The 13,800-nt window shown below is 43.8% G+C and overlaps 1 protein-coding gene across 3 annotated transcripts in view; it reads right to left on the bottom strand.

Moving 5' to 3' along the window:
* LY75 (lymphocyte antigen 75) overlaps positions 1–4,301 on the bottom strand; it is a 124,555-nt gene extending 120,254 nt beyond the window's left edge. For 2 of the 3 annotated variants that reach the window (XM_072811228.1, XM_072811226.1), the window contains exon 1: positions 4,144–4,301. In XM_072811228.1, coding sequence (XP_072667329.1) covers positions 4,144–4,237 — 94 coding nt within the window. In that variant the 5' untranslated portion in view covers positions 4,238–4,301. Of the gene's footprint in view, positions 1–2,958; positions 2,999–4,143 lie in introns of those variants that run through there. The other variant, XM_072811227.1, reaches the window with a different exon arrangement.
* Positions 4,302–13,800: the final 9,499 nt, after the last annotated feature.

Here is a 13,800-nt window from a genome sequence, read left to right as displayed (position 1 = left end):
ATTTGGGAGGACAGATAACAAAAAAGGAAAACATATTATCTTAGAAGATTATCACTCACAGTTTCTCCAATGTCCTTCTCCCACACATTTAACATCCACTTAGACCCATGAGGGTCTCTCAAAGTATTCTCTCTCTCCTAAACTATTCTCTCTCACTTCTCCAAAATAAATCTCGCGTTCCAAAGTATCAGGAATTACGCAGAAAAAAAGAAGTCAGCTTCCACAGGAAAGCAGGCATCCACCACCCTTGCTGGAACCTTCCCTTCCCTTGCCCTATGGTCTCATTGTTCTCTTTTCTGGAAACTCTGCTCTATGCCCCTTGGACCCAGATAGGTGAACTAGGCTAGCAGCAGCTTTGCTACCTTTGTGGTTTGAAGTTCTTAGACTTTTCAAATAGCCTTTGCAGAATTCAATATATTAGCTACAGTTCTTAGTATAGTAGAAGCAGTGGAATAAGGATTTAGGGGTCCTAGACTGAAGACCTATCTCAGCTACCAGTTAGCTGGGAGACCTTGGGGAAGTCACTTACTATCCCCAGGGTTTTTGTATCTTCAAATCTAAGATAAAAGCAAGAAAAAAATATATATATATTAGATAGTATATAGTAGTAACATTGTAGCCTTCCACAAGACAAGTTTTCCTAGCCTTGCAGGTTTTACTGGTCTTTGCTAAGTTCATTGTATATTGTTCTTGAACAGATGTCCACAACTTTATTATGTCATGCTAATGCTAGTAGCATTTTAGGTCATTCTAATCCTTTTAGTATCAGGCATGTGGACTTAAGGAACAGTGACACTTCATACTCTTTGGAAGGGAAAGAAAATTAACTCTTTCCCATTTACTATGTGTTTTACTTCTGGGACACCCATAGACTTAACAAGCTTGTAGAAACTCTGGAAGTGTACAGGAAAGGTGTGGAATAGCATGCATAAGCTATGTTAAAAAGGAGTTGCCAAACTTCTTACCTAATTGAAACATCTATGGTCATAAATACTTGCCTTATTCTAAATCTGTCTTTTAACCAAGTCTGTACAATGTTTGACATCTATAGTGGTCACTTAGCACAAATATTAATTATTGATATGATTTAAGGAAACTTGCTATTAGCCTTCATACATAGTGTATGTGTAAGCATTCATAAATAATACATAAGTCTTCTCATGGTGTTTCCCCATATCTTTCCTTACCCTTGGCAGAAGCTGTTCAGTCTGCCTGAGTCTTGCGACCCTATTGGGATGGTGGATTGAAGAGTGGGAAGGATTGAAAACAATTCCTTTTTAAAGAAAATGTGTTAAATAAGGGTATATAAAATATTTCAGGAATGTATTACATTTTGAAAAGGTAATTACAGAGCATGATTGCATCTTGTTCATGTTACCTTATATTGGTCCTAAATGGGAATTTTATTTTATTTTAAAAGATTTTATTTATTTATTCATGAGAGACACACACAGAGAGAAAGGCAGAGAGACAGGCAGAGGAAGAAGCAGGCTCCATGCAGGGAGCCCAACGTGGGACTCGATCCCAGGACTCCAGGATCATGCCCTGGGCTGAAGGTGGTGCTAAACCGCTGGGCCCCTAAAATGGGAATTTTAATATTTACTCCCACATACAATATTTGGGCAAATCTTAAAGGCAGAGGTTGATAAAAAGAAGCATCCCTAGTAGCAAGTTTTATACGCTACATTTTACATAAACATTCTAGTTGTGTCTGAGACGAAATAGTTAAGTAGCATTATCATATACTGAAAATGAATTTTTAGTATGCCATACCCATCAGAGGAAAACTATCTCTTATTGCCTAATCATTAGGTAACTTTTTCTTACCTAAACCAAAGAGCCTTGCACATTCCAAAGAGAAGTTGAACATCAACATTTTATAATCACAGACAAATGGAAAGGGAGATGAAGGCAAAAGGATGAAGATTGCAGCATTTTTAGTTTTAGGGGGGAACTTCTACAGCTCCCAATGTTAAGTATTTTGTGGAGTTGCCACCATGTGCGCCGACTGTACAAGTGGAGTAGAAGAGTCAGAAGTCTGGGTTTGCCAGTTCAAAAACAGGTCTGGAAGTGACCTTGGATCCATGATAGTCTACTAGGAGTCAGAAAGTTTTGGGGTTCAGATTGGGTGGTATGGGCTGGTAAGAACCTCAGGAGTCCCAGAAGGATTGGTTTACTTCAAGCTATTAGCTCCCCAAGGAAGCAAAAAAGTAAACTAAGCAATTGGCATTTCCCCAAAGACACAGAAGAGCTCCTTCAGCAACTGAGCAACCCAGACTATCCGCACAAACCTAGCTGCATACGTGTAACCGAGTACATGCCATTACCAGTATGATGAAGCTGACACACTGCCAAACAAGTTACTCAAATGGCTCGGGTTTCAAAACTCCAGCGCTTCCCTTAATGGGACCACAAGGTCTAGTCTGAGAGTACATGTAAGCTGACCAGAGCAGCTGCTGAGGGTAAGGAAGGATGCAGGAAAACAAATACCTGCCTGGACCTTGTTCAGGGATAATGGAGTTAAGCTGGTGCTCTTTGGTTTGGGTTGATGAGAAAGGCCAGGGATTGGAGAGATTGCAAAAATTAATCCTTAATCTTGAATTCTGTAGGGGAGACAAAACAGCTAAGACTAAACCGGAAGTAGGCAGAGGGAAACCAAGACTTTGGTGACTGAAAGGTTAGTGTGCTTTGACTGTAGTTAGTCGTGGCAGTGAGGTTTTTCTCCGTGGACTGTGGGGCAGGTGGAAGAGAATTCTCACAGCCAGTGAAGGGCTTTGGGGATTCGCACCCCTCAAGCAGCGTGAATCAGGACAGTATTCACTAAAACGCCCTCGATGTAGATGGGGTGATGTCACTCATACCTGGGAAGCTTCTTCCTATCACTCTCTGAGAAAAGTGTCAATCTGGCAGGAAGCCACTTTAGCTGCCAGGAGAAAATAAGAGCCACAAGGAGCCTACCGTTTTCAAAGACTTCCTTGTGCATCTTTTACTTCCTCAATACAGCAAAGTTAACAGAAGAGGTAGGTGGTGATGGCTCACTGACTGCCCACTATGCAGCGCGACTAAGAGTCCTCTGGGGCACCTTCTGCCAAGGCAAAAAGAAAGTAAAAGCAAACCCCGGTTGCTGCGGGGGGCGGGGGGGATGGTGAGGCTGGCACTACCCAGAGCATCAGCGCAGTCTATTCCTGGTCCTGCTTCCGCAGTCAGAGGCAGGAAGGAGGTCTGCGGACAAGTGACCTGCGCTCGAACTTGCAGCCCTGGGCCTCCTGGGGGTGGGGTGGGGGGTCTGGGAGCTGATAAGCCAATTAGAAGAAAGGATCGCTGCTCAAGGCTTTCGGGGAGGGCATCATAACGGAATTACGATCATGGTCACTTTGGAAGACATGGCTTAACCTGACTTCCTTCTGACGTGCACCTTTGGCGAACGCGGAGCAAAGTCGGGGAATCATTAATCATCCTTGGCGCTGTGGGTAGACAGTTCCTCTAGACACGCAGTGGCCCAGGTGACCAAGAGGCGAGGGAGGGGCGAGACGGGCTGGATGGGGTTTGGGGGGTCCTGGGGAGCCCTTTACTCCAGGGAAGCCAGCTTTTAGAGGCGAGAGGACAAGGAAGGGGGGGGAAGGGCACAGAAAGGGCTGTGCGCCTTCTCTACGGTGGCCTCTTCTCCCTCAGCACGAAAAAGGCCCTGCCCTCCACGCCCCCCCCGTCCTCCACGCCCCCTCCTGCTTCCCCGCCCCCCTCCACGCTCCCCCTGCCCTCCACGCCCCCCGCCCTCCATGTCCCCCCTCCACGCCCCCTCCGCCTCCCCCCTGCTCTCCACGTACCCCCTCCACGCCCCCTGCCCTCCACGTCCTCCCCCTGCCCTCCCCGCCCCCGCCCTCCACGCTCCTCCATCCCCTCCCCGCTCCCCTGCCCTCCACGCGCCCCCCCCCGTCCTCCACGCCTCCCCCCTGCACCGGAGAGCCCCGGAGCGCCTTCTCCCCGGCCCTCCCCTTCGGCTCACTCGCTGGGCTCCAGCCCCCTCCCGAGGAAAGCAGAGGGGAAGAGACCCGAAGCGCAGCCCTAACCCGAACCGCGGAAAGTCGGCGGACCCGACGACGTCGAGGGCCCTAGCGGCCGGCAGGCTGGCGCGCCCGCGGTTACCTGTGCGGCCTGAGGGCTCGGCCGGCCGCAAGCACCTGAGGAGGAGCACCAGGAGCTCCGCCGCGCGACGGAGGGTCGCCCAGCGCGTCCCCATCCCGAGCGGGTCCCCAGGCGCACGCGGCACCCACCCTCTCGCGGCGCTCCGCCGGCGCTTTTGCCGCCCGCCTCCCGGGTCCGGCCCCGCCCCCTCCGCCTTCGGCCAATCAGGCGGGGCGGGGCGGGGCCTCGGGGCGGGGCCTCGGGGCGGGGCGCCCGCGAGCCGGGAGTCAGGCTCCGCTCCTGGAGGCGGGAAGCGCGCGCGGAGCGAGAGGGCCGAGTGTCGCGCAGGACCTGGCAACGCCCTGGTGGGCGGGGTGGGTGCAGTCAGGGCTGGGTCCTCCGTAGCGCACCTCCGCGTGGGAGGACGTCTTCACTGCATGACTGCGCTGCAAGGGCACCCACATCCTCTCGTGCCCCAAAGGCGGAAACCTGCGCCCGTAGCGTTGTTGCTGCGGTCAAGCCAGGGGATCCAGGTGTCCCGATTGAGGCTGTGTATCTGGATAGCGCAAAGGCGAGGTAATGGCACGCTGCAGTTTCACCTGCAGTTGTTAAAGAATTAAAAGCAAGAGCCACTCGAGGGACCCTACAATCAATAGTTCCAAAAGATTTAAGCCACATAAGCACCTGACTTTTGCAAGTAAGCTCTTTTCTTAATAACAATCCTGTAGAAATGTGGCGGTCTGCATCACAAACCAGCGGTGTGACAGTGACACTTATCCTGTCCCCGTGGGGTCTGCAACCTCTGTAGCTAGTCTGACCCTAGTTGCCTGGTCGTAGATGTCCTATGTTTTCAAACCCCATAAAGGCACATGATGTGTGCCCAGAGTCGCCTGCATTGCTGTCCCCTGAGCAGCTTCTACCACGAGGGGAGGACATCTAGGCTGCCTTTCTTTCTTTTTTTTTTAATTTTTATTTATTTATGATAGTCACACACAGAGAGAGAGAGAGAGGCAGAGACACAGGCAGAGGGAGAAGCAGGCTCCATGCACCGGGAGCCCGACGTGGGATTCGATCCCGAGTCTCCAGGATCGCGCCGTGGGCCAAAGGCAGGTGCCAAACCGCTGCGCCACCCAGGGATCCCCTAGGCTGCGTTTCTGATTGCAGCCGCCAAGGCTTCACGGTGACTCCCAAATGCGCCTTGGCTCCATCCTCTCCCTGCCGGGGCCTTTCAGCTCAGTGGATACTAAGCACCTGCCACCACAGGGATGGGCACCTCCCAGGGTGAGATGGAAAGACAACATCCCTGCTTGCTCAGTGTTACTGAGGCCGCACACAGTTAACTCGGAGCAGAATGAACGGGGAGACTGGACAAAGCTTCAAGGAAAACAACACCTAAACTGGGCCTCGGGGGGTGCATAAGAATTTGACCGTGCAAAGCTACTTGGAGAAAAATAGTGACGGACCTGCAGGAAAAGTAGTGTCAGGATAGGTCAGTCCAGTAATGCCCGGCCCGCTGAGTCCTGTGTGTGCCTGTGTTGGAAGTAGTCGTGGTAGAGGCTTAAGTGGAAATGACAACAGAGAGGTGAGTTGTGGCTGTTTTGTGATGTGCCTTGAATATAATATCAGCGACGTTGATTTGATTCTCTAGAACTTGCCAGTGGAAAGTTCTGAGTAAGACAATCTGCTACTGCTCTGACTCCCTCTGCATTTACACATTTACGGCTGCTTGCCTTGGTGATCCTGCCCAGCTTAGAGCTAGTTCAGGGCAGTGCTCTTATCTTCTCATTTTTACCTTCTTACACTGAGTACCAGAGTAAGCTTTCAATAAACATTAGTTTACCTACTTAATGAACTCCTAGAGCCACCCCCTTAGCATAGGACCTACAAGAGCTCCTGCTTGCATTATGTTGAAATAGTTTCTCAATTGACCTTCCTACCAGTAATTTCCCTTTTAGGCAAAGGAAACACTCTTAAACACTGTTTGGAACATGTCACCTTTCTTCTGCTCACATCCTTTCAGTGCTAACTGGGAATTCAGAGGGATTGTGAACCCCTGAAATTATATATAGATTATGAATACACTTAAAACTTTTTTTTTTTGAGAAAGAGAAGAAGTCCAAGGTTTTTATGAGAGTCTCAAAGAAACCCATAATACAGAAAGAAAACCTATCTAGGATAAACCAAGCCCTTCTATGATCTGAACTTTTACTTTTAGTCACCTTCCTATGTCACTCCTTGGTTCAAGCCACCTGTCTGAACCTGTCTTGCCTTTTCCTATCTCTGCCCATATATCCATATGAATAAATGGATATATATATATATATATATATATATATATATAATATATCTAAAATGTCTCTTTTCCCCCCTCTCTTGTCTTAGTTCTACCCTTCCAGTTAAGGCTTTGCTCAAATCTCACATTTTATATAAAATTTCTCTAAGAAAAACCCTGACCCTTGGGGATTCTAAACATCTGGATAATGTTGTACATTCTAGTCACTTGCTGCTTGAGTGATCACCCCTTATTTGCAGTTTTGCTCTCTGTGGTTTCAGTTACCCTCAGTCAACTACAGTGCAGATGATTCTTTTTCTGATATGTGGTCAGAAGGTCAATAGTTAAAACTCTGTCCCTACATCATTCAGCTCATCAGGTAGGCATCTTATAATTTCCCGTCATCACTAGGAGGATGAGTATAGTATAATATTTTGAAAGAGAGAGAAAGAAAAGAGTCACATGACTTTTATTGCAGTATATTGTCATAATCTCTTACCATAACTAATTTATAAATCAAGCTTTATCATGGTTATGTATGTATGTATAGGAAAAACATAGTATATATAGGGGTTGGTCCCATCTATGGTTTCAGGCATCCACTTGGAGGCTTGGAACGTATTTCCCATGGGTAAGGAGGGACTACTCTATTTTTTCTGTAGTTACATGTGCACTGATACTCCATGTAGGTTATATGTTTTAAATAAATATTTACTGGGGATCCCTGTGTGGCTTAGCAGTTTAGCGCCTGCCTTTGGCCCAGGGCGCGGTCCTGGAGTCCTGGGATTGAGTCCCGCGTCAGGCTTCTGGCATGGAGCCTGCTTCTCCCTCCTCCTGTGTCTCTGCCTCTCTCTCTCTCTCTCTCAAGTCTATCATGAATAAATAGATAAATCTTTAAAAAAATAAATATTTATTGCCTATGATGACAATAGAAAGCAGTGTATCCTTCAAGTCTTACCTTGAATGTCACTTCCTTAAAGAAATCTTTCTTGACTCTACAGTCTAGGTCAACCTCCTCTGTGATAGGTTCTCAATGCATCTCACACTTTGTCTTGATAGCACCTAGCATAGCTGGATTAAAGAGTTATGCACTCCCTCACTGGTGGAATGTCTGGCTCCCTTTCCAGGCTGCAGGACCCATGAAGGCAGTGTCTGTTTAGGCACTTCTATGTTCCCAGGACCTGACCCATGATTTGCTGTATGAATGAGTGAATAAATACACAGTAAGTGCCTCATAAAGGATGAATGAATAAATAAATACATGGTAAGTGTCCGGTGCGGGCAACAGGAAGTTTAGGCATTTAAAAAAGGGAGAAGTCAGCTGGGGTGGATGGGTGGGAGGGTCTTCAGGCACTGTGTTGAATGTCCTTGGATGAGTAATGGTCAGTAGATAGGGGTGGTGGGGAGGACACTACATGGACTGAAGCAATGATGTGAGCAAAATAACAGACATCTGCCACTGGCCGGGCGCCAGGCCATGGGGTTGAGCATTTCCGGTGTGCTTTTGTTTTTTTTTTTTTTTCATTTTTTTCATTTTTTTATTTTTTAATTTTTATTTATTTATGATAGTCACACAGAGAGAGAGAGAGAGAGAGAGAGAGAGAGGCAGAGACATAGGCAGAGGGAGAAGCAGGCTCCATGCACCGGGAGCCTGACGTGGGATTCGATCCCGGGTCTCCAGGATCGCGCCCTGGGCCAAAGGCAGGCGCGCTAAACCACTGCGCCACCCAGGGATCCCTCCGGTGTGCTTTTGTATCTGATAATCATCCTATGAAGAAACTATTATCATCCTTATTTTACAGATGTGGAAACCGAGGCAACATAGACAAGATTGATATAACTAGGCCAAGGTTAATAGCCATAAATGAGGATACCAAAATGGAAATCTAACTATAGAATGTGAATGAATGTGTGAGAGTGTATTATTTTCTTCCCAGTCACAATTAGGAAGAGGAAACATGAGCTTTTAGATCTTCGAAGTGAAGTTTTTAATTATAAAATGTATCATATCTAAAAAATAGTAGCTAGGCTTTGGGCCTCCTCCTGACCATGTCCACCTTACTTGCACACAGAGGTAACCCCTCCTCAGAGTTGTTTATCATTCCTTCATTTATAGTTTCCCCATAGATGATTCATTCCTTAAATAGTCTATATAATGTTGCAGGTTTTTGAATTTTATGTAAGTGGAATCATTTCAAGTTTTTTTGGGTACTTTTTTGCTCAAAATCATGCCTATGACATTCATCTGTGTATTCATCTGTGTATGTAGCTATAGTTTGCTCATTTTTATGCAATGTTCCAGTATAAGAATAAAGCACACTTTATGCATTCTCTTGCTGGTGGACATTTGAGTAGGTTCCAGCTGGGTAATTTGCTATACTTAGCAATGCTTCTGTGAACGTTATTGTACATGTCTCCTGTATGTGGCTAGATTTTCCTGAGAGTGTGTTCTTAGAAATGGAATTCCTAGAGCATAGGGTATGTTCAACATCATCATCATTATTAGACAATGCCAATGTGCTTTCTAGTTCGCACTCCCAGCAGTATGTACAAACCTTCCCACTGCTGAACATCTTCCATACTTGGCATCAGGGACATCTGGGTGGCTCAGCGGTTGAGCATCTGCCTTTGGCTAGGGGCGTGATCCTGGAGTCCTAGGATCGAGTTCCACATCGAGCTTCCTGCATGGAGTCTGCTTCTCCCTCTTCCTATGTCTCTGCCTCGCTTTCTCTGTGTCTCTTATGAATAAATAAATAAAATCTTTAAAAAAAATACTTGGCATCTTAACATTTTTGTGGGGAGCAATATGGTATCTCATTATGGTTTTAGGTTGCATTTTTCTGGTTTCTGAAGTAGTTGAATATACTTTCCTATGTTTATTAGTTATTTGTATTTCCTTTTCCAATTTGTATTCAGGTTGTTTGCCCATTTTCTCTCAGATCCACTTTCTGCCCTCCTCTGCTTTCAATCTTAAGGGCTTGCTCTGAATTCTCAGGTTCCCTTTCGTCGCACTGCCTTCTGGTTAGGTTCAGCCAATGAGAGTTACTGGCAGGAAATGGAGGTTTGGGAGGGGGAGAATCGAAGGTGTTTCTTTCCTCTATGCTTTGGGAGCATGCTGAGCTATGACTGTGTCTCTTCTATGGTTCCAGCTCCTGCCTGGAAGCCCCACTTTTTGTGGTCCAATTCCTACCAGGCAATGGTGCAGTGCTTCCAGCAAGTTTGGGTGGTTCCTTCTCCAAGGTTCTAGCTCCCACAGGGTAGCCTGGGCTCTTACCTGGGTAATACTAGTTCTTCTCTGTTCCTCAGGTATTGGGGGTACTAGTAACTTTTTGTAACTGGTACTTTTTAGATAACCTCACTGGCACTTATTTTTAGGTCTTTCAACATCTACATCTCTGTAACAAGTTATTTCCCTATTTTAAATTTCTTCTATTTACCTAGCATGGATTTTGTTCTCCTTACTGGACCTGGATGATATCGATTCAACATGTGAAAGAACTGTACCTGAGGACAGCATCCAAAACTGAGTGAGATGTGAACAAGAGAAACTACAAATGGAGCATATTCAACTGCATGAGGAGTTGTGGCGTAAAGAAAGCTGGTGTGGGATACATTTAAACTGCAGTTCTGATGATGCCCACAGATGGTCCCAGGTGTAGTAAGGAGGACCCAGGAGGCCCAAGCAAGAGCTTGGTCTAAGAATAAATTTTAAACAATTCCCACAGCACCATGATAATAAAGATCTGCATTTATTCCTGTTATAACTAAACTCATGAGGACTACAATCATGAACATAGACCCCAAAGGGCAAATATAAGGTTGTAATTCATCCATTTAAAAAACAAGAAACAAAATTAAACAACTTTTCTTATCAAAATAAACTGAACTTACCTCATAGACTTTAAACTGTAGAATTCTCAGATGAGGAAATGTTCCATCAGTATGTCTACAGAATATTGACAGGAGGAATTGGAAAGGAGCCAGTGTGGCTGACTCATTCATCTACTCAGCCTAACCTCATGCACAGACACCAAGGAACTATGGAATTACAGACTTCACAGTGAACTTTGGAGTCCATCATGTGCCTTCCCATTATATGGACGAGGAAACTAGAGCTCAGAGGGTTCACTGACCTTTATGGTTATAAGAAGCACAAGAGAGGTTAGATGTGGACCCTGAGACTCATAGGAAATTCTCAAAATGCCAATGAGAACACCTTAGGGCTGGTTACCTGCCTCCAATAGAAGGCGGGGGTGAAATTTAGGTGCGAAGCAATGATGCAAGGGTGGGTCATAGGTTAAGAGGAAACCGGCATTGGTAAGACTTGTATAGTTGGTGGGAGTATGTTGTAAAGATCAGTAATGTTTTTTGGTAGGACTGCAACACCTCAAGCATGATGGGAATTCCCTAGGAAACATTTTTGTTAAAGGTGCATTCTTTGGAAAATAAGAAAATAATTTTAATGGTACAGATGATTTTTCTGGAAGTGGGAAATGTGATGAAGGATTAAGTTTTGCTACTGACATACATTCACTATGTTTTGGCAAAGAGGAGAGAATTAGAGTGATAGGTTTGCTTTTTATTTATGTAATTAGGAGTTCTTTCCTCGGAATAACCAAACCCATTGCTAAAATCTGTTCTAAGAAAACAACAGTTCAAATGATAAATAACCAAAGCCCAGGAGCCCTTGCTCCTCAGGGAAACTGGTCAGGTTTATACGTGATAACAATTATTCTTCTGACTTTAGCAGAAGATAGTGAAGAAATCAGAGTGTAATGTGACTCTCCAATCAAAGCTGATTCATAACTCATGACCACCTAACTTGTTAGTTAAGGGTAAGGTTAAGATACCTTTGTTAAGATTACCTTAGTTAAGGTATTAATGCTGCCTAACCGACTTTTAGAAACACTTAAGAATTGAGAATCCTAAGAAATTTTAGTACTGAGAGGTATGACACTATTTAGTGCTGAGGGGCATTACTGTGTTTACCAATTTTACCATTATTCACCTTTTGTCAACCCATTAATATCTCCACGAAGCAAATGATCCAAATTTTTCCATTCTAGGACTCAGTTCCAACTCTTTGTAGGCTTCCTCCATGGAGCAAAATATGCCTCTTACTTTGCTCATAGGCTAGAGGCCACCTAATGTGAGTTCACCAGGTCTCTATTTTTCCTGTCTGTAACTCATCTTTATCCCAGCTTTGGAGGAAAACCCGGATCCCTTTTTTTAACTTCTGTGTTCCCAACCATATTCTTCCCTTCTCTAGTATTTTTTAGTCTCTCCCTCTCCATGAATCAGAGGAAGAGAGACTCTGAGCATGTTTTAAACTTTTTATTTTTATTTTTTCTATAGAATATAAAAACTACACCCAGAGTAGAGAACATAGTGTAATGAATTTACTGTTCCCATCACCTTCTTCAACATTTATCAATACATGATCAGTCCTGTTTCATCTCTACTCTGACCCACTCTCTACTCCTTTCAGATTATTTTGAAGCATATTTCATTTGTAAACATGTCAGTATGCATTTCTGAAAGATAAGATCTTGTAAAGACATAACCACAGTACATTATCTCACCTAAAAAACAATGACAAGATTTCCTTAATACGGTTAAGTATCTAATTAGTGTTCTCATTTCCCCTATTATCTTGTAAATGATTTTTGTTTTCTTTTTACAATTTGTTTTTTGAACCGGAGTCTAAATAAGGTATTTACATTGACACTGGTTGAGAGATCTCTTAAGTATCTTTAAATCTCTAGGAACCCTGTCTTTCCATTCCTTATTCTCTTGTATTGTGTGAGAAAAAGCTGACTCATTTGTAGAATTTCTCAGAGTCTGGATTTGGATTACTGCATCACTATTGTGTTAACATGTTCCATTATCCCTCATAACTCTTATACATCAGTATAAAGCTTTATGAGACTCAGATTCAATTTATTTTTGACAGTGCTATTTCATATGTGCCATGCTTTCCTGTCAGGAAGCCCGTAATGTGATTTTTTTCTCATTGTTTGGTGATGTTGTCAGCCATTGATGATCATTACTGTGATCATTAAGAATTAGAAATAGGGATATTCTATCATTTTTGTCTTCATTTATTAGTTGGATGGTTCTTTAAAGAGAAATTTTCCCTTATCAACTAATTGGTTACCCAGACCTACAGATCATACAGGAAACTTAATTCTTCCCTTTATTTATCAGTTTTGAAAGTATAAGGAGGAGGTCCATAACATCCTCTAAAGGCAACCAACCAATGAGATTTTAATTTTTAATTATCATTCATTCGTATTTGATATTTTTCAATCCCTTTCATTTATTATATTTATTGATGCTCCACATGGCCATAGAGTCTTTCATAGTTTCCTCCTGATCTGGAATGAGAAGATGTTTCAGTTTCAGCCTGTACTTTTCCTGCCCCAGATCTGGTGTCAGCCACTTCTCAAAGATGTTTGCTTCCTTTTAGTAGGAAACTTGATACTACAACAACTTGATACTAGAATTACTCTTTCTTAATAGATTGGTCCTCATTTCCACCATGGGTTTTGAAATCAGGCATGTGGACGTGAGTCTTCATCCCACCACTTGCTAGCTGGGTTCGTAGGCATGACACTTAATTTGAGCCTCAGTTTACTCATTGAAAAAAAGAATAAGTGGGATGCCTGGATGGCTCAACGGTTGGGCTCATCGGCTTTTGGCTCAGAACGTGATTCTGGGGTACCAGGATTGAATCCTGCATCGGAGTCCCCACAGGGAGTCTGCTTCTCCCTCTGCCTGTGTCTCTGCCTCTCTCTCTCTCTCTCATGAATAAATAAATAAGATCTTTAAAAAAAAAGGAAAAAAGAAGAGATAAAACACTGAGTCTTAAGATTATTGTAAGCCATAAATTCCCTAGCACAAAATAAGCAACCAATAGACAGTAGTTATTAATATTTAATGTTTTCATTAACATGGGTGTGCATGTTATCACATAGAGGGGTCTCAATCTGATCCAATGTTACCTGTTCAACCTTGTCATCCATTAGTTTTACATACCAACCACTAGAAATTAAGTTTTGTTAAAACAAAACAAGGAAGTTTTGTTCAGGTTTTTCCGCCAACCTGGACAGATCTTTCTCTTCTGTGCAAATTTTAACTCTTCAAAGCCTATCCTTTTTGACCTCCTATAGTAGTAGTTCTTATCTTTGGGATTTGGTCATATGTTTTATATTGTTTCAATAATATTCCCACATATGTATGTCTTTCCTCTAGGAATACTTATTGTTGATGGTAGAGATGCCCTTTTATTTTTTTATTTTGAAATATATACGAAAAATGTGTAAAGCATAAATGTGTAGTATAATAAATTATAAAGTGAATTTCTATGAAACTACCACCTAGGCAAAAAATATATAACATTTCCA

Source organism: Canis lupus, chromosome 34 (assembly GCF_048164855.1).
Source record: "Canis lupus baileyi chromosome 34, mCanLup2.hap1, whole genome shotgun sequence".
NCBI classification, from domain to species: Eukaryota; Metazoa; Chordata; class Mammalia; order Carnivora; family Canidae; genus Canis; species Canis lupus.
Note: the sequence above shows the minus strand (reverse complement) of the source record. Positions and strands in the feature narration are given on the sequence as shown.